This window comes from Lycium barbarum, chromosome 1 (genome assembly GCF_019175385.1).
Source record: "Lycium barbarum isolate Lr01 chromosome 1, ASM1917538v2, whole genome shotgun sequence".
NCBI lineage: Eukaryota > Viridiplantae > Streptophyta > Magnoliopsida > Solanales > Solanaceae > Lycium > Lycium barbarum.
Window position 1 is genome coordinate 151,719,838 of NC_083337.1, and position 21,587 is coordinate 151,741,424.

The 21,587-nt window shown below is 36.4% G+C and overlaps 1 protein-coding gene across 2 annotated transcripts; it reads right to left on the reverse strand.

Moving 5' to 3' along the window:
• Positions 1-165: 165 nt before the first annotated feature.
• LOC132644389 (uncharacterized) lies at positions 166-15,206 on the reverse strand. 2 transcript variants are annotated; one of them, XM_060360982.1, is made up of 11 exons: positions 14,930-15,206; positions 11,318-11,442; positions 9,612-10,056; positions 8,658-8,770; positions 4,506-5,220; positions 3,479-3,877; positions 3,166-3,354; positions 2,835-3,062; positions 1,975-2,296; positions 1,674-1,854; positions 166-827 (listed from the first exon to the last, which is right to left on the reverse strand). In XM_060360982.1, exons 1-11 carry the CDS (start codon positions 15,095-15,097, stop codon positions 347-349), a joined length of 3,366 nt encoding a protein of 1,121 aa, XP_060216965.1. In that variant the 5' UTR covers positions 15,098-15,206; the 3' UTR covers positions 166-346. The 2 variants fall into 2 exon arrangements, with proteins under 2 accessions (XP_060216965.1, XP_060216963.1); XM_060360980.1 differs by having other exon boundaries at positions 1,674-1,857.
• Between the last annotated feature and the right edge of the window lie 6,381 nt (positions 15,207-21,587).

The window sequence follows — 21,587 nt, forward strand, 5'->3', positions numbered from 1 at the left end:
TTAAACTCAAAAAACTCGTTCAGATTTCAGCCTAAGTTGGTTTTTTGTTTGGTTTCATCTTTTCCAATCACAAAAACAAGATGAAGACAACGATGTTAGAAAATTCATTGCTTCTTTTCCTTTTAGCTAAATGTGTCAGATAGGCATGGAGCCACGAAACCCATATCTGGAAACACCAATCATATATTGCCCATTTCTATTTACTTCCCATCAAACACTTTCCAATCAAAGAAGTCGAGACCTTTCACAATACCTTATATGGCATATAGGATTATCAACTTTCCGGTCCTATACATGTATATAAATGCAAGCTGACAATTTCTTGAAGAAGTGTCGTGCTAATAAGCTACAAAGCTCTCATATCTTTAAGCAACTCTTGATACCATGAATCATGAACTCTGGCTGACACAGTTGCCACAACCAACAGATCTTCCATAGAATCAACCAGCTTTCCTGTGAGTAGAGTCGCCCCGACACGTTTCAGGGTGTTCTCTGCCAATCGCCTACCCTCAGCTCCGCTTCCGCAAAGTAAAATCGCTTTTGCTGCCAAGAAAACAGTGCGGGAGACTCGAGTGAAAATGGCATCCCCTGCTCGCAAGCTCTTTGCCAACACGTTCACCATGATCTCCTTCCGTGCTTGGCGCTTCTCTGGCTCATCACCTTCTAGGCAAAGGTTCAGTGTCTCAACGACTTCAGTTATACCAGCATCCTCCACGTTATCCAGAAGATTAAACAGCTTTGTAACAGATTTAGATGCTATATCTTCCATGTCTGAGGGGTTGGTAACCAAGCATTCAGCAAGAAGAGTCTGCCGCAAAACCAATATGCTGCAAACATGGAAAAAACCCAATTAGCACAGGAGCAAAGAGGCCCTCCTCCACTATATCACGTCCTTTTCCCTACGTTGGGCAATACCACCCAAAGCGCGAGAACACAAGGCAAAACCTCAAAGGGATTCAACAAATCAAATCTTCCGTTTGAAAACAAAAAACAAAGTCATGGATAGCAAGTGAATGGACACTAGTAACAAATTTAAAGATGGAAAATTGCAAATCACCACTTTCTAATTCTACAGCGGATATCCTGCTCCTCTTGAGGAATTGAAGAATCTTTTATTATCATGACCAGCATTATTCTATCCGGACTTCCCCAAGCACATGTAAAGTCACATCTCACCCAATTGAAAGTATCCACAATGTCGTGACAACATATATACTTGCCTAAAGCACGGTTGCAAGCAACACATCTAAGAATAATGCATACTGCCTTAGATTTGTAGCCACCTACAAATTTTCACTACTGACCTCACAATTACAATTTATGGGAAGTAACTAGGCAAAATACATCCTTTTCCCTAAGAACGTTGAAAGTTAGAATCAAATTTTACATCGACAAATTATAGGAAACCCTCGCGAATTACCAATGACAGTTTCTTTTTACCAAAAACAGGATCTAAACTTTCTGAAAATTAAATAAGGCATTTTTTCTTTAGACCAGACTAACAGGCCTTCTGAATGCAACTTGCGAGTCATTACATACCCCTCACAATGAGGAGAACATAGAAATTAAATTTCTGAACAAAAAAGAGGAGCATCATAAATAATTAAACTGTGTATTGCATATCATCAGGCATGAGAAAGGAGCGGGAATAAAGGCAAGAAAAGTAACAGCACCTAGTACTGATTACAATGATTTTCTGGAGGAAAGACTGGACAGCTCTCAATCTGGAGAAATTCAATCTCAAAGTCTCGGGCAGTGTTTCCCCTGTCAACCCCTCAATCTCACAGACAAGTTGCAACAAACCGAGCCTTAAAAACAGATCAACCTTCTCTCCTTTGCATTCTGGTTGTTCGGCTGCTGAAACAAAAGGTTTCCAGATGTGAGAAAAAACTGAGTAATGCATATGTTACATTTAGGTATTTCCACATAATCACAGATAGCAGTAGGAAATAGAAATGTATCAAAGTAACTAACCATTGGTCTTAAGGTTTGGAGGATCTGATATCCTTAGAGAGCTACCTCCAGCGCGAAGTGTGATTGGAGCTTTCTCCAAAGAATGTGCCCCACTGCTCAACCTCAGAGATGATAATGAATTCAGGTGGTCATCCCACTCTTGCGCAGCCATTAACATGACAGAAGATAGCCATTGCTTCACTAATGGTAGAGAGCTAGGAGCCTCAATAGGAGGACCATAGCGATTGGAAAAAGCACTTCTAAGGTATTCAAAACCAGCAGGTCCCTTGATTAATGGTTCTAACAATTTGATGCGTGTTTTGCTTATTTCACCTTTGAGTTTCTGAAGGAAAATGTTAGGAATCATCAAATCAAAATACTCATACACGGATTCACTTGAGACAATTAAGCTCAATTTTCGATGCATTTATTCAAGGAGGGTCTATCAGAAACAGCCTCTCTACCTCACAAAAGGTGTGGGCAAGGTCTATGTACATCCTACCCTCCCTAGAGCCCACTTGTGGGATTACACTAGGTATGTTGTTGTAGTATTTATTCAACGAGGCTAAGAGCTGGCATACTGGTGAAGCAATAGATAGGTACTAAATACTTGCCATATGACCTGTTTCATTTAGCATCGAAATTCATAATTATTAACAAGTAATTAGATGTGGGGTGTGTGTGTGTGGTTTTTTTTTTTTGTGGGGGGGGGGGGGCGAGCAGGTAGCTTAAGAGGCCAAAGATTTTGTGTTTCTTTATTCTCTATACTTCGACAAGTTCCTTTCCCTCTAAACTACCCTGTAATTGTCTCTTCCTTTTACTTTTTCCTACCCATTCAAAAAAGAATTCAGACAAGCGAAAATAGTAAATATAACACTCACCTTAATTTGTGTTAGAACAAATTGCAAACCCTTGATAACCAAATCAGCAAACAATGCAGTGCTGTTTCCTCCACCCTGAGTACTTTCCCCTAGTTCTTTCAAGAATTTCTGGTGATTAGTTATCAATTGATCTTCAACCAAAGGTGCTGAGAGTTTCTGCAAAGTAACCAATGCAAATTCCAAAATCCTTCCAAAATAATCCATGTCCAATGTCCCTGAGTTTAGAACCTGATAATATGAGAAAATAAGAAACCTAAAGAAAGTCAGACAGCAAACAACGTTAACAAACTGCTATTGTGGAAAGTTATCTAGGTACCAGCAAATTTAGTACCTGTGATAGGATATCAATATCAACGGTATCGACGATCTCCTGTCTCCAACTTGGAGGAGACATCTCACACAGTTCATTTTGTACTTCCTTCATAAGTTTGAGAACCCAACTGTAATCAGGGTTATCCTGATTCAAGGATTGCATAACACCATCCCAGAAAGCCTTTTCCATTCTCTCTTTCACTCTAGCCTATAATGACAGAGCAAAGGATTGGAAGTAATCTATCTCAGTTTATTTCAAAGGCTTAACAAGCTTAAGTAACTAAATAATAGAGATGAAACAACTATACATTTAGTAAAGGCAATTTATTTACCTTCATACTCTCTTGGTCTTCACTAATGGTCTCCAAGCCACAACCCTTGTGAACAATTTCATTCACAAGCACTTCATTCTCTGTCGCAAGTGATGGACCAGTAGCTATGCTTTTTTGAGGAGTTCCAGAACCACGTTTATCGCACAAGTATGAATCATCTTCCACAGACACGGGGCAAGCAATGGGCTGTGTACCATAAGACCTTTCATTTACATCACACTCCTCCAAATTCTTGATTTCAGAGTTTTCGGATGAACCAGCTGAACTCGGAGAATCAGTCTCCACAGAGTCAATAAAACTAGATCGCAGCTCAGAAAGAGCATGTTCCAGACGTTCAAGTCCAGCATCACCACCCAGCAGCTGAACCTTTGCCCAAATAAGTTTCTGATTTTCAATCACCTGTAACCATAAGTTAGCTTCATAGAATTAAGCCAATCAACATGAACTATCCATCTCCAATTCAATGTTCCATTTTCACCGGACAAAATCAATAAAATGAAAATTTGAAAATATACACAACTTAATATAGATGCTTATCAACTCCGCCTGTGTGAGCTCGCTCACATTGCCGGTCCCAAGCCCGGATAAAGGAGGAGGGTTGCCGAGGGTCAATCGGAAACAGCCTCCCTACCCAGGTAGGGGTAAGGCTGCGTACATCTTACCCTCCCCAGACCCCACTATTGTGGGATTACACTGGGTAGTGACCATATAGATGCTTATCAAGAAAAATAATACTGATTGATATAGACAAGTGACGAAAATGAGAAGCCAAAACTTGCAATTCTATTTTTTTTTTCGTGAAGCAGAAGACCTAAAAGGCAACTCTGAAGTAACTTGAAACTAGACTATTAGTGTGATATAATAAACAGAACGCCATAAACTGCCAATAAGACGTTCAAATCTCAACTTTTAGAAAAGTGGATATGATTTTAGGATAATGAAATGAAAAGATGGACATTTATGGGACAAGGGAGTGGGAGTCATCGAAGGCAAATTTCCAGAACAACTTGTGTCTGCAAATGCACACCTGCCTCTGGAAAGAACTGAATTCGGCTGTGAGATCACTGTAATCTCCCATAACCTGCTTGAAAGTTTGCATTAGGGAGAGCTCCAGTTGACAAGCAGTTTTTATCAAATCCTCTTCTAACAACTTGACATCCTTAACTTTCCACATCACAAAGTGAAACAGATAAGAGCACCATGCTTTATCGAAAGTTTTAAGCTGAGAACTGAAAGCCAGCCTCGCTGGGCTTTCTTCTCCTGTAGATTTAATGGGACCTCCTATCATAATTTTAAGCAGCAATTCGAACTCTTTAACAAAGGTTCCAGCAGATTCAGCAAGAGCAATTTCAGACTGTCCCTTTTCAGTGAAAACTGAATCTGGATGTCCTAGAATCATATAGGCACAGAGAACTACTCTGGCTGGGTACCTTGATAACTTGACTGGAGCTGCCACTTTCCCCCTAGATGAGACACTGGAAGCGGCACGCTTAATAAGATGATCAATATTTTCAAAACAAAGTACATCTCTGGGACCTAGAAGCTCACGTCTTATACCAATGCGGCACTCTAGTCGATCGAGTAATGTTTTTGCCTTTTGGATGGTCACACTTGACCCAATCTTCACTGCAAGTTGCTCAAATGGCATTCCTACAACAGATTTTCTGTTAACATCTAGGGCCATATATGCTTTAGACAATGAAAAAGTTGTTTGTCTTAGTTGGATGAACCGCCTCCAGCACCTGGAAATCATAATAACTATTGAGGTACTGCATATAAGTAGGCTACTGTGCGGAATGGAAGAGAACAACCACAATGCATGACCCATGCTATTGAGGAAGCCAATAAATAGCAAGTTACCTGTACACAATATTAGATAAACTATTGGGTTCATTTTTACATACAAGAACATCCAAGTACAAAAAGTGACACCACCTTATAGCGGTAATCAGCACATCAGAACAGAGGGAACAACCAAAGATTGTAATGTTTATTCCTTTTTTATTTTCTTTTTATTCTAAATAAAGATTGTGACATATATTTCTTTTCTTAATAATAGAAAGAATACTTATTTCTCAAATAAAAAGAGCAGCAAAAATTGTTTGGTCTTTTAACTATCAAGCAATACTCAACTCCTAGGATATGCTTCAGAGTTTAATGTCTCTTGGAAGGGGATGTAATTGAGGGCGAGCAGTTGTTTGCATTTGCTTAATCCTTAATGCATGGTACAAATTTCAGTCGAAGAGTACAGGTTTGATCGAACATCCCTCCGATAATGTGTAGAATCAACTACATTATTTTTCTGATAACCGTGGTGTTCAGTCTAGCTCGTGTGCACCCTTTAAAATTTCACATGGTACCTGCTACCTCCCACCAGCACAGGGGCCAGTATATCACCTAATGTTAGAATCAACTACATAGTTGAGTAAACTGTAAGATCTCTTTGATCTTTTATGATGCAAAACCTCAAAGCCTCAACCCAACTCCTCAGCGCCACAAGAGAAATAGAGTGCTAAAAGTGGATATAGTATGATAATATATGCCATGCATGATGCAAGAATTATAGATCTTTCTTTTTGACACTGTAATACCTCATATTAAATAAAGGGTATTTGAGTCATTAGAGGAAGGGAAAAAAAGATGAGAGAAACAAATTTTAAACAAAGATCAATATATATATATATATATATATATATATATATATATATATATATAAGTGAGTGGGCGAAAGCCCAAAATAAGATCTGGCGAGAATAACTAAAAAGGGGGTAAAGGCCATGAACAGTAACTCTTTCAATTTCAAAGAAACAAAAGATGGGCGTAGCCACTTAAGTTTGCAAAGAAACAGCTAAATCAGTTTTTAAACCCTTTAGCCAAAATTTGAAATAGAAGCAGAAGGTCCAGTCTGGTGCAATCACGTAGCCGCAGCCCGCAAGACCATTCCCAGTATTTTCTTCAACTTTAACAATCAAACTCAAGGTAAATATGTCTACTCATATAGCAGCATTATATACACGTAGTATTTTGATAGGCTTTGAGTTTAAATTGGGAACTCTGAAATTCAGCAAAACAAAAGAAAACAGAGAAGGATTTGGGTGGTATAATTATGTCGGGTTTGGTTAATGACTAATTTGGGTATAAGTTCAGGTGAAGAATTGACTGACTAAATTATAAGAATAGGTTGAAGTTACAGATTATGGACTAATTGCGTTACTCATAGCATGGGTAAATATAATTCGACAAATTGAGGGTAAACACGAAACCCCGATGGTTGGGTATTCTAATTTACTTATGATTTAGCTTAAATAAAGGAATTAACACGAGATCGATATGATGTGATTATAGATTGATAGAAGGAAGTCGTACTGAATTGCTCGAGGTGACGAGTTTGGTATTTCGACACGAGTACTGTGAGTAGTAATCTTATTGCAATTTGTGTTTCATAACCTGCATGGCTTATACATGATTTTGAAATAAATGTGTTACCGGATGCTTTGAAATTGCATTTGGGGCAAGTCTTTTACTTGATATGATACCGAAGAATTTGTTTGAGATGTTTACTGTTATTTTATATATCTCACTGTTACTAGACATGTTTTACTGTTACTTGAGATATGATTACCGTTACCAAAATGAAGTTACATGATTTGATAAGAACTGAAATACCCTGTACTATTTTGAAAATGCTTTCATACGAGTATTTACTGTTTACAAAGAAAAGTATAAATGGGAGGAGACTTTGAAGGATCCCGTAATGGCGGGTTCGTTAGACCTGGTGCACCTTCTATTTATAGATTACAGATTACAGTTACAGCCCTCGCTTGTGTGAAGGTAGAACTAGCATACAATTACAGTTTTCCCTCTAGTAGGGACCGACAATTATATTTGATTCTTTTTATGAAGAGATACCCAGTGATACCGATTACATGATCCTTTCTTGGAAACCTCCCAAACATTAGATTTGATATGACAGTGTTTACCGAGTTTATTACCGAATTGTTATACGATTTCTGCTTACATGAATAGATAGGACTGATTATTGTTACCGTTTTCAAAATGGGCATTTATTTCATGATATTTTCTGATTATTATACTAGCATGTTTTCTGACTTGTCCCTATTAAAAACGGTAGTGGTTAAGTGTTATTACTCACTGAGCTAGCGTCTCACTCCTCGCTATTTTTTTTACAGAGACCGCAGGGGACGTCGACGAGGATTTCATTAACTAGAGTGCGTGAGTTGACATTTCTGATAAACCCATCATTGCTTCGTGTGGGCAACAAGTTAATTATTTCTATCGTCCTTTTCTTTTAAAAACTCTTAGAGTCGCTCCTTTAGTCATTTTCTTAGTCCCATGAGTATTCTTTTATTATTAAGGACTTGTGACTAGTATAGTTGTTCTGCCCTTATTTTGGAAATGGTTTTAGTATTATTATGTTGAAAATGGTTGATTGAGGATGATTACGGCTGTTTGGGTGGTATTGGTTATTTCAGGGAATATTTTGGATGGTCCTAAAATAGGGGAAACTCTGCCCAATTTTCTGTAAACTCCTCTTAAGGCTTGCTTTGCGATCCTACCCCTTAGCGCCGGTCATGACCCTAAATTGGGTCGTGACAGACCACCTTGCCTGTATCTTGACTATTAACTATTCCAGTGTTTACCTACCATCTTCCACCAGCACAGGTACAGAGTCTGCCAATCAAAACTTAGACATTTGGGAAAAAATAACGTAGAATTTGTCTCTGCTGGAATTAAACCCCTGCTCACCCATGGTTTTCACCCACTTCATTGATTGTTAGCTACACCCTTGGGTGCAAGAATTATGAACTTTCTGTATGAAATTATGTCGAAGTTCATTACAACATAGACAGCCCCAAATCACATTATGGAAGCCTAATAAACTTAGATACTTCATTGCTATTGCCTAAATGAACCTAGTGAGTTGCAGAATAGAAGTTCTTGAAATTCCCCTTCCAACCTACTCTTAAATATGTTTGCTGGAGGAAGGGATGGAAGAGTTTCTAGACTTTCCATTCAGTTCACAGGTTTCCATCTTAATAAGTGAAAATGACAAAAGCCTATTTTAGTTTACAATTGATATCAACGTTAGTAATCTACAGGAAGAAACATCTAAAATAATGAATATAAACATAAAGAAAGCTCATAGCTCCAAACTTACCTTGCTACGTTAATAGACAAAAACTCCCCCCACGCAATTATATCTGAACAGGCACGACGTGAACTTAGCAGACTTCTCCTCTTCTTTAAATACTCTGCTCTGAGCCTCTTAGCCTAATATTTACGACAATATTAGACATTGGTATAGCAATGATAGCTTGCACTTACTTCATATAAGAAAATTTATAAATCCAACTACCAGCTAAGAAACACAGACGCCAAATCTATTGGGTTGAACATGTTTGACATCAACACCATTCAGACAGCACTCAGGCACATGACTCATGCTAATCCAGTGTATCTTACTTTTTAATGCATTAATTGAATGTGGATACCTGGTTCACTCTACTAGACACCAAGATGACACTACTTTCCTTTATGATGCTTACATGACGAATAAGTTTAGGCCTATGGAAGAGACTTTTTGAAAGAGTAAAAATTGGTTTAGTACAAAGAACTAATGAAAAACAGACTAATGATTACCTTTATCGGACCAAGCCTTTGATCGGAAACACCGAATGAAAGAGTAAGGGAGAAGTCATCTCATGACTGGAACTGGCTCAAGGCAAAGAGAAATTAGGAACATGAACATATTTAGATATTTGGTGTAGTACTAGATGCTCTCATTTACCATGTAGAACTATGTCATGCTCTTTTTAATTTTTAATATGATTTTCAGTGACATGTTCAACAACTTGAGCTCTATTGCTTGTAACGTTTGAATAAATGAAATCACAGAGTGCTTCTTTGATTCTGTGTATGTTATGAAAATTCCCTCAGTAAGTTTCTTCCCCTATTTGGCCACCTATTCATGTTGAGTCCCTTATATCATCAAATTTGTGTTCCTGTATCAATGTATTTATATATGCTACGTGGCCACCACCTAAATAATGTAAACAAAGTACACAGTAACAACACATAGTAACATTTCGCATTCATTTAGATCGCTACATACCTTTTGGAGACGATCCTCCAGTTGATCTTTTAGTCTTATCCTCTCAATCTCCCGTTGACTAATTACAGAGTTTGCTATCCGTTTAACTTGTAATATTCTTGCATGTGCCTTTGACCTCTCTGCTTCCAGCAATCCCAACCGCTTCTTTTCAGCAGCAGCCCGCTTCCGGTGAATAGCAGCCCGGACACACTCTCTGTATTTGCTCTCTTGCATTACCCTCCTCGTTAATAACTGTGAAATCCGTTCCTTTTTTGCAGCCTTCCGTTGTTTACAAGCTTTAAGAAGAAGCTTCCGGTTCAATTCTGCACGCAGAGCTCGTGACTCAACCTTATTGCCCAGTTCATCACGTTCTTTCTCAAAACGCATTTCCACAGCATTTTTAGCCGCTTGTCTAAGCTCATCTAATCTTGCCAAGCGCTTCTGAACTTTTGCAAGGATGCTCAACCTGTTAAACAAGTACAAAGCCAATAACATCCATAAGTTTCTGAAAATTTGAGGGGTGTAAAAAGTGGCATGGACAATGATTAGATTGGGACAACCCATAAAACAACAGGTTGGGCTTCAACTTGTCCGTTTACATTGAAGTCTTCCCCCCTACCCAAAGTTAATTATGTTTATTATAGTTTCACATTTTGCCAAGTTCGGACTTTTTAACCTTATCCTTTGTTTTGTCCTACACAAAAATCCACTACAGCACGTGGTTTGCAACAAATAAAACCGGAAACTGCTAACGTTTACTCCAAATTATGTAATTGTAGTTAAAAGATAAGCAACTAACAGATCGGTCAGAGCACTAGCACTTCCCCACCCTTCAACCCAATGCTCAAACCAACTGCCACCGCCTTAATCGCCTCTCCTCCTCTTTCCCTTCTTAGCCCTCTTCTCGATATACTCCAACCTTAGACCTCCGTCATGAGTACATCCCTAAAACTTTCACACACAAAATTCATTTTTTTCTCAAAGTAAAAAATTTATAAGAAGCGTCAAAGGGATGGCAACCCCTAAATATCGAATCATGCAATGACCAAACTCAAACATCAAACACCACATAAGAGAAAGTGTAGAGAAGTTGACTCTTCATCACCTTCTTCCTGTTTTGCAATCTAATGAAGAAAATAGTGCAGTATACTCGGATGAATGGCCATAGTCTTGAGTGGTCGAGAAGCTGAGATCGTAAGTATCTAATTGGTGAAAAGGGGAAACATATTTCCTTTTGCTCTGATTTCCCTTCCTCCCTTTTAATTGATAGCCTCAATGTATTTGGTTTACTTTTTTTCAACTGTCTATCAATTTCAAATATTTCAGTTTTGAAATAACAATTTGATGCCAAAAGAACTTTTTGCCTTATTCTCTTTAACCAATGAACAAATGGGAAATGAAAAATGCAAAACGAGAAAAAGTACAATTGTCTACCCAAAATTGAAAAGATGTCTAAAGTCAAAAGCTCAAGAATGATAAAGTTATGAAGACTAGAAATGAGCTACACTCACTCCACCCCTTTTCAAAAAGAAAAGGGAAAGGAAACGATAGGCCATATCTGCAACATTAAAGGCTTAATTGTTGAAATCATCATAGCTCAACTCATTAAAACATGATACAAGTATAACACTCTTTTTACCTAAAAAAAAAAAGTATTAACACTATTTTCCAAAAATAATGTGTCATGAAGAGAAGATTGACAAATATAAAGAGCCTGAATAATTTACCTCTTCTTTTCAGCAGCAAGAAGCTTGGCTTCTAGTTGCTTTCTAAGCTCCCCATCCTGCGATAATGAGCATGTTGACGATCTAAATTTTGGCCGTGCCTTGCTTGACAATAACTCATAAAATTGCTGCATTTTATTAAATGTTTGTCAAGGACTCAATATAAAGGAAGCACATCAAGCATAATAACATATTGATAAACTCCTAGATTAGAATTCATTTATACCCTAAACCATCAAAGCAGCTTGACTTGGGTGAAGTGAGACAACTCATTTCAAGTTAAGAAAATGTCTTAGCATAATACTCAACTACAAGTTTTGACTCTAATTTGATTGCTCACCGAGTTAAAGCAAGTACTTAAATGAATCAAGTCAACTTAAAAGCACACTATTTCAAATATTACATCAGACTAGGTCTTTAGGCTCAAATTCCTTTTGGTAATATCATTCTATATCTTGTATTGTTCAAGAGCTAGACAAGCTGACAAATTTCTAAACAGTGCTAAATATGAGCCCCACATATTCTTCTAAAATGCTATCATGAATGAGTTTCTCAGTTTTGACCCAATTGTCGACTACACCATTAAATGAGGTGAATTAAAGAAAGGAACAATAAATTCAAATTTAAAGCTCCGGCTATCATGTTGCAAAAGAAAAATGTCAGATACTTAACACCAGCTAAAGCAATATAGTGCAAGTTATATTGTTAGAATCGACTTAAACATAGTATATGAATTTTTTACCAATCCTATTTCTTCCTTCTTCTTCTTTTTTATTTGCCTTACCTTGCTATCTCTTTCTTCTCTATTCCTTTTCTTTCTTTTTACTTCACTCAAAAATTCTACCTTATAAATCAATGCATCAATGCAGTGTGGTTTAAAGTTTCAAGTTTTTATAAAATTCTAGATAGATTTTGGGAATCTAATAAATTATCAATGGTTGACATTTTTCTCAAAACCTTCCCTTTGGCAGTTGATACATTTGTACCAAGAATAATAAGAAAAACAAATTCCTTCACTACCTTAAAGAGTCCTAAGCAGAAGTCATTAGCCTCACTATCATTCCTATATTTCCAATTGTAGAAGACTTTCTTCATTTGCTTGCCTTGAGCCAAGGGTCTATCGGAATTAACCTCTCTACCTCCCAAGGTAGAGGTAAGGTTTGCGTACACTCTACCCTCCCCAGACCTCACTTGCGGGATTACACTGTTGTTGTTGTTGTTGTTAGAAGACTTTCTTCGATAATCAAATATCCTCGGTAGATACAGAACAGAGTTTTACTGATATTAAGTATCAATTCTTTTAGCATATCTGCATTAGACAAAAATCTCAGCTATGTATCTGGATTAGACAAAATTTCATTCAATCAATAGAACATATATAACCAGAAATCCCACTTGCAGCTATACTGTTTGACTACATAATACTAAGTATTTTTATATAACATTCCTCAATTTGAATAAAATACAAAACAGGTTTCATTCTTGTTGGGTATCTGTCAGTGCTATATCATGGTGAAGATCTATAGCCTGGAGTAGTAATTTGCACTTTAATTATGGTATATCCATATCATGAAAAGACCTATAGCTATGAGAAGTATTTTGCACTTCCCCTATACAATATTCATATCATGAAAAGACCTATAGCCATGACCTATAGCCATGAGTATAGTACTTTGCACTTCCCCTATGCCATATTCATATCACGAAAAGGACCTATAGCCATGAGTATAGTACTTTGCACTTCCCCTATGTCAAATCCATATCATGAACAGGACCTATAGCCATGAGTATAGTACTTTGCACTTCCCCTATGCCAAATCCATATCATGAACAGGACCTATAGCCATGAGTATAGTACTTTGCACTTCCCCTATACAATATCCATATCATGAAAAGACCTATAGCCATCAGTATAGTACTTTGCACTTCCCCTATGCCATATCCATATCATGAAAAAGACCTATAGCCTTGAGTATAGTACTTGCACTTCCCCCCTATGCCATATCCAAAACATTGCTTAACCGTTGCCCAGGTTGGCAAACTGATGGACAATTGGTAAAGACAGACTCTTCTAGGAAGTTACATAGCTGACAGAACCTTCCTAATTCTATGCCACAACCTTCTTACCGTTTATGGAAGTGCCGGCGGTCCTTGGCCCGCTACCAAGATACCTACAAACAACACTTCACTTACAGTATTATGCGACCAATTAAAACAGCACATGGAAAACATCCCTAACTCCTAAAGTTCGATTTATTCATATGGATGAATTCCCGCTCTTATTCCCAATAGAATACGACTAAATCACAAATTTGGAAAATGATCACTTTCCACTACATAACTTATAACTGGACAACTCCAAAGATCTTGCTAAATAAGTAGTAAATTGCTCCAAAAATAAATCTTGCTCCATCTAACTCGTATTTGTTACAATCTTTCCATTTCATAACGTTCCAAATTTTGATAGCAATACATTATTAAATAAATAGTTATGAATGCAAATTCATTTTTCAACCATTTCTATAATAATTCTCATTCTACTACTACTAATACAAAAACAAAAGACAAATTAACCTCTAAATTCCCTATCCTAGAGAACTAGATCCCATAGTTGCAATAATTATGTATAAAATGAGACAGATAGCAATAGGAAAAAAAAGAGAACGAACAGGAAAATATAAGGGTTATTTTAAAAATATACAGATTTTGAAAATTATTGGGCTACCTAGCCTAGCCCAATATATAATATTATACCCGGGGGGCATTACACATAATGTATCAACTTGAATAAAGTGTATAATAGTATACAAAAGGTGTTTACACACAAATATGGGCTAAATCGGGTAACAAACTCAAAGTATGGGCTACTTGGCTTCTTTGGATTGTTGTTACCAATTGTATTGTATTGCGTTGTTAGTTTAAATACAATGTTTGCTTTGATTGTTACATAAATTTTAAAATACCATATTTATCCGAAAATAGTACTCATCTGTCATGATCCTGTAAATAGCTCGCACAAAGAGGGAAAGAGGCCAATAAAAATAAAATTATAACACGTTGAGGGCTAGGATCAATTGCGAATTAATGAACTCGGACGGATGAGATGCATTGAAGTTAGTATATAACCAACTAATCGACGAGGACTATACTATTAACAAATGTCTGGTAATTTCTCTCCCAAATTCTCATTCTATTTCAGCTCATTCTTCTTCTCTCTTCAATCCTAATCTCTTCTCTTTCAGCAGATCACGAAGTCGCTACTAATTCATTTCTAGTTTCTATTTCCAGTTCTAGTTAGCTTTCCCTTTTGTATCGAACTTGTTTCCTTTAATTGTCCCAAAATTTCCATTTGAATTTGATATAATCTAGTCAGATCATTGCATCATCCAAACAACACATTAGGGAACAATTGTAACAACCATCCAAATAGAGTGAAATATTTTCAAAAATAGACATAATAGAGTGTAAGTTTCCATTAAACAAATAGTTAAGAATGCAAATTCATTTTTTCAACCATTTCTATAGGTCAAATTAACCTCTAAACCCAGTAACTAGATGACATATTTGCAATAATAATGAGACAGATAACAATAGGAACGTGAAAAATATAAGTACCTGACGACGTAATTGGGCGTGTTTAAGCTTAGTTTCGATATCTTGTGCGGTAATAATGGACGAACTTTTAAGGCGTTTGCGAAGACGTTTAGGTAGAAACGGCGTCGCATTGTTGGAATCATTCACCGGAATTCCGCTGGAGGATTTTGATTCTATTCTCATCTCCATTTGATCGATGAAATCAATCCACGTTGAGGAGATGAGAATCTGGAATTAGGGCCTGAAATTGACGATTTTGATGTTTTATCGAGCTCTAATTGATTCTATTTGGTTCTACAAGCCCTTTTTTTGAAATAAAAATATACGAGCGGACTTTGAAAAGTTATGCATGTGTTATCCACGTGAGGTAATACTTAGAATTTTACTTTTTATTTCTAAGGTAATTAGAAATATTTGATTGGACTTGAAATTTAAGAAAGAGGCCAAGATTTTTTAAACTTGTAGTTTCATATTTTTATGTGATTATAAATTATTGCATAAAGATAAATTGTTTCTAAAATATAAAAAGTCTTCTTATCAACCAACTCACTCCTAATGAACTTTGTTTCACCAGTGAGGCTCTTGCTCACATTGTCTCTACCACAATTTCTCCCCAAAATGGCTCCTTCTTGACCCTCACTCAACTCTCATCACTTATTGTTTTGTCACTAAAAAGAAACTCAAGCTTTCTTCCTTAATTATCAATTGCATAATTGAGGTCTCTCCATATTTCCCTTATATTTCCTATGGCATGTTAATAACTAGGCTTCTTGAGGCAAGTGATCTCAAACTTGCTAAATTCCCTAGTATTCTTGTTACTTTACTAAGTGCTACAACTCTAGAACCATTGGGAGTATGGATTATGTTCTTGAAGGAGACTCTTGGATTAAGAAGGAAAATGAAGTTCCCAGCCTCTTCCACCTTCTGATGATCATCTTCTAGCTAGGATAACTGCTTTGGATGCAAAAATGGATGGTCTAAAAGAATTGTTGTTGTCTCAACAGTTACAACTTGATAAAATCAAGAATGTCACTAAAGAGACATGAACAGATGTGGGTAAGCTCAGGATGCTGATAGAAAGAACCTCCATGGATGCGCTCAAGATTTTGAAGAATGTCTTCTCTGTAGAGGACTCTATTCCTGCAAAGTTTGACACAATTCAGAAGGCTCTCATTGACAAGTATGAGAATGTGAAGACTGCTATAGTTCAGACTCTTACTTATTTCTAAAGCCCTAGATGTTGGGCTATATTGCTATGTTTAGACAATATTTTGTTTTGTGGGTGTGTTGCTACCTTGTTTACATGCACTTTTGCTTGCTATGTGCTAAATTATATCTTAGTTAACTCTTATCTGCCTACTATGTGTACACTCTGTTTCAGTTATTTTCTTTTTGTTGATGTCAAAGAGCAAGAATATGAACTTTGGGGGAGCACAAATACAAGTCAACAATCAGTTCAAGTCATCTACAAGCAGGGAACTTGTACCCCAAAAAAAGAAGTATAATAAAAAAAATTATCATCATTAAAAAGGGGAGATTGTTAGTGCAAATTTTAATGATTACTTTATGTCTTATGCCGGTACACACACAAAAAAAAGAGAGAACCAAAGTGCCAATTTAAACTGTTAGACCCCGTATTTTATACGTCGAGTTATTCGCGAAGGAATTGACGTGAGATAGAAACCTCGGATTTTAATTTCTAAACTAGAACTAATCGGTTATAAATTTTACTTAGTATAAAAATGTTATTGGAGATTAGGAACTACTTAATTGTGGTGTTAATTAAAATTTTGTGACAACCATGAACCAAGAAGGAACACTAACGTGCAATAGACAAAAGATGACTCAAAGTCATCTAAAACAAGGCTATTATGGAAGACATACACATATGCATTTAATGTTGATTCATCCACTACACTTTCATTATATTGTGGACAATTAAATTGGAAGAAATATACATGTAATACTCGGCCAAGATGGCTGAAAATTGGAGGAGAAAAAGCTGAAGCATGCAATTGAATATTGAAGCATCCATTACTTTATGAAAGCATGCATTATTTTATGAAGACATAACATGGTGGAGGAATCATTTCACATTAAATATTGACCATTCATCTTGTATGATTACAATGGACAAGGGTTAGTGTATGAATCATCAACTACACATGCAATTGTCTTGTAAACAATTGAAAAGAAATGAAACAAAGATGGACAATTCGGCCAACACCTAGCCGAAAGTAGGGGAAAAAGAAATGAGATTTTGGTGTAAAGTTAATGGAGTGACTCATTGTCATGAGTGGAGCATGTGCCCACCTTGTAGGCATCATATTTTAACCAAATAAGGACTAAGGAGATCAGCAAATACATTCATTTCAACTGCACAACACAAAGAAAGAAAACTTAGAACCTAGAGAGAGAGAGAGAGAGAGTCTCGGCCAAGGGGCTGATTTTTGAGCTCTTTGAGTCTTGATCCAAAAATTATTTTCCAAGGTGTTTCAACCCTTAGAAGGTCCCTAGAAACGTGAAGATAGTCATTGGAGCAACAAGAACCATTTTCATTTCAATTCACAAACTCTAGCCAAGTTGAGAAGTCAAGTTGTCAAGGTAAGATCTAACTTTCTTTTTCATGTATTAAGGGTGATGTAGATGTGTAAATATAAGTTGTATGCATGAAATAAGGTGTGTTGATGTGGGAACATGATAGTAACCATGAGGTTATAGGTGTTGATGTTGAAGTATGGTTGTAACTTGATGAACATGAATCGCATGCATAAAATCATGAATGTTGGTGTTGGAATGACTATGTGGCCGAGGGGACTATTTTAGTGGGATTAATGAACTAATTTTCTTTAATAAATATGGTTGTTACTATCATAGATATCATGGTAAAAAGGAATGAAAAGAATTGGAAGGTTAAAAGTGAAATTGTGTTAGTATGAAAATAATTGAATCTATGATTTTATGTGAGTGATGTTGAAGCATGTTGAAACCGTGTATGGACTGTTTTTGTAAGAAGTTAGTGAACTGATTTTACTTGATATTTTGATTGTTATTGTCATGAATTTTATGATGGAATTGAAGGTGTTTAATGGTTGGAGTTGAAACCAAAGTCGTTTGTGAGTTGTTGTAAGGATTATAGAGATGACGATGTAGCTTAGTTGCGTATGAATTGATGTTGTACTTGTCGTGTGGATAGCTGGTCATAACTTACTGAATTTATATGAAAAGAAGACATGAAATAATGTGTAAGAATCATATGTGGTTTGCTTAGTATGTTCGTAAACGTTTGCAAGAATTCCGAACATTTTTATGTTGTCGGTTAGGGACTGTTTTGGACATGTTATTGGTTAGGGACTGTTTTGGATGTGTTGTTTTGGCTAAGTTGGAAAAAACTAATTATAGTTAAGAATATACATCATGTTGTCATAGTGGTTGGGATGTTATAGAATCGTTTCGACGAAATGTTATGACTATAAACTAACAAGAATAAATTGGACGTGTCATAATCGCATGTAGACTATTATTGGGTGTTGTGATGTGCGGACTGTTTTGACACGTTGTTGTTATTCTTATTGAGCTTGGAATATTAATGATAATTAAGATTATACATTGTGTTGTATGTTGGATGGGCTGTTATAAGTTGTTACATGCAAACGTTAAGGCTACGAACTATTAGAAGTAACTTGAGAATGTAGTAGCCGTATGTGAATCGTTATTGCATGTTGTGAATGTGGGCTGTTTGGAATATTGTGTGGGCTGCCCGGATTGGTATTGAACATATAACTATTGATGTTGGATTGATTGTATGTAGTTGGTTTGCACACAAGAGAAAACGTCGACTAAACATCTAGAAAGGAGTTACTAACGCTAGAATACGTTTTGAATCTCCCCGTAGCTTAACCGTAGTTGTTGGCGTCTTAATATAGGTTGAGATATTATTGGGCAGCGTATACATATTGTGTGGCGAATAAGCGCTAAAGGTATGTGAAGCTAACCCTTCTTTCTTTTGGCATGATCGTTGCGAAATGAATATACGATATATATATATATATATATATATATATATATATATATATATATATATATATATATATATATATTCCAAAGGAATTCCTATTCCTAGAGCCACTAGGATGGCTATTGATCCTGATTCCCATAACTTATGATTTGCTTTATATATATATTGATATGTACACATGAATTTCAAAGTTTCATTTTGATATAATCCACAGGGACATCCGAAAGGTTTATGACATGACTATTATTTGAATTTGCGAACGATCGTTCGTGTTGACTATCCTATTGAATACTTAAGAATGTTTTGAATTGCATATAGTTTCTCACTACCCTGCTCGTGCATGTCTCAATATATCTTTCACCGAGTCCCGGGCCGGGAATGTAATGTTATCGTGCACAGTTTCACTGCATTATTCACCGAGTCCCTCATTAAAGGGTCGGGTACGGTATATATATATATGATGATATGATGATATGACGATATGATGAAACGATGATATGATATGGCGGCCAGGAGGGCATATGATGACCTTATTCACCGAGTCCCTCATTAAAGGGTCGGGTACGATATATATATACATGCATATGATATATGATATTGACAAATATGATTATGTTACAAGGGCAAGTGTTTTGGCATTCTGGATATTGTACACATTTACTGTACTCTATATTTCAGTTATGATCCTTTTACTGTATTTCACGCTTTACATGCTCGGTACATATTCCGTACTGACCCCCTTTCTTCGGGGGGGCTGCGTTTCATGCCCGCAGGTGCAGATACTCGCTTTGGTGATCCGTCAGCTTAGGATTTCCCTTCTGCTATTTTGGAGAGTTCCGTTGTTCCGGAACCCAGATTTGGTATAGATCCTTTCTGATCTAAATATATGCATATGTTGACTATGGGTACGACGGGACCCTGTCCCGTCATATTTTATTGCTGAAACTCTTATAGGTCTGTGGACATGTGTGTGGGTCATATTCAGACATGATCAGTTGTGTGTGTATTATCAGTATGCGTATTCTATCTTTGCAGCAGCCTCACCGGCTTGCAGATATTATCATGATTATGGTAGCAGCCTTGTCGGCTTGCACTTATATGTATAATTATGTGACAGTTTCGAGACCATGGTTTGGTCGTTATAAGATCCATATTGAGTTTGTTGTGAAATGACCATATAGCTAAAGAGTTTGTATACGGGTGTCCAGGTCGGGCACCAGTCACGCCTACGGGGTTGGGTCGTGACATAAACAAACACTAAAAGGTGACCTAACGACGATGCATAGAAGGGAAATATTGCATTGATACAAGGAAAGAAAATATTCCTCCTAGTACCAACGACTAGTCTATTTAAGGAATCAAGTACCAAAAGCCCTCTAATCAAGAAAGATCAATCAAAGCAATTATTAGAGAAATCTCCAATCAAGATCACACAAGTACAAAGCAAGGCTCCGATAAGGAATTGAAGATTTCAAGCTATTCAAGGTCAAGGATTTGATTGCTACAAACTACTTCTACATGGAAAGCAATCAACTATCACGGAAAGCTCTAACCTTATTCTTGGAAGTAGGATCAAGTAATTCCTGTTTTTAGGGATCAGTTCTCTTGGGTTGCCATCTCTGTGTAAAAAGCCTAAGGATTACTTTTCAAGGCTATATAAGGAGGCTCAACAGACGAAGACTAATATATTTTCGTCTCAACTTCTCAAGTTATTTTCTCTACATTTCATGAGCATTGTATTTCTGAGTGATTTACTGTGTAAATGAAAAAGAGAGGAGAAACTATTATAGTTGGTGAGGCATTGTATCAAAAATATTACAAGAGTTTGAGTGTAGAAGTAGGAGCTCCATTCTAACAATCAATGTACCAAAACACTTACAAAGAGTTACAGAGAACACCCTTGCAACTTAAGAGACTGGACTAAGATCTACATTGGATCCAAACCAGTACAAATTTTTTCTGTTATTTCTTTTATGTAGTACTTAAGTAACAATCGACTACTACACTTAGACAGTCGACTGATAAAAGAAAAAATTACAATTCACTCCCCCTTCCCCCGCACTTTCAGATTGTGTATCCATTTGTTTTTTTTTTTTTTGGGTTAACTAGATATATTATTTATAATACTAGAGAATTATAAATAATATTGTGTATCCATTTGTTAAAAATAAATATATTCACTCTAGATCGACGTAGTACTCTTGATTCTAGAACTTGGATTCCCTTTTGCTACTGAAAATGTATGAGCCTATGACGTATTAAAGAATTTAACGGAAGAAAATAATTAGTTATTGAGCACTTATTTTGAACCAAAATAAAAAGACTAAGAGACACTTCTTGTGAACCTGAGGGGCATGGTTGCAAAAACCTTATTCCATATATAAAATAACTCAAATATTAACTATATTCGGATGCAGAAAATATCTTAAATACAATAGATTTAATTTCACATTTGAATCCATTTTATTATTTACAAATTAGTTTTAAACTATATTTTTAAATTTCCCACCACTTAAGAGTTAGCATATTCTTCTAAAGATACTTGATTTAAAATTTGGTTGCTGATACAGCTAATATCAGTATGAATTCATACATGAATCTCTTGTATAATTTTTATTCCACCACCAATTTGGTATAACAATATACTGATTAAAAATATTG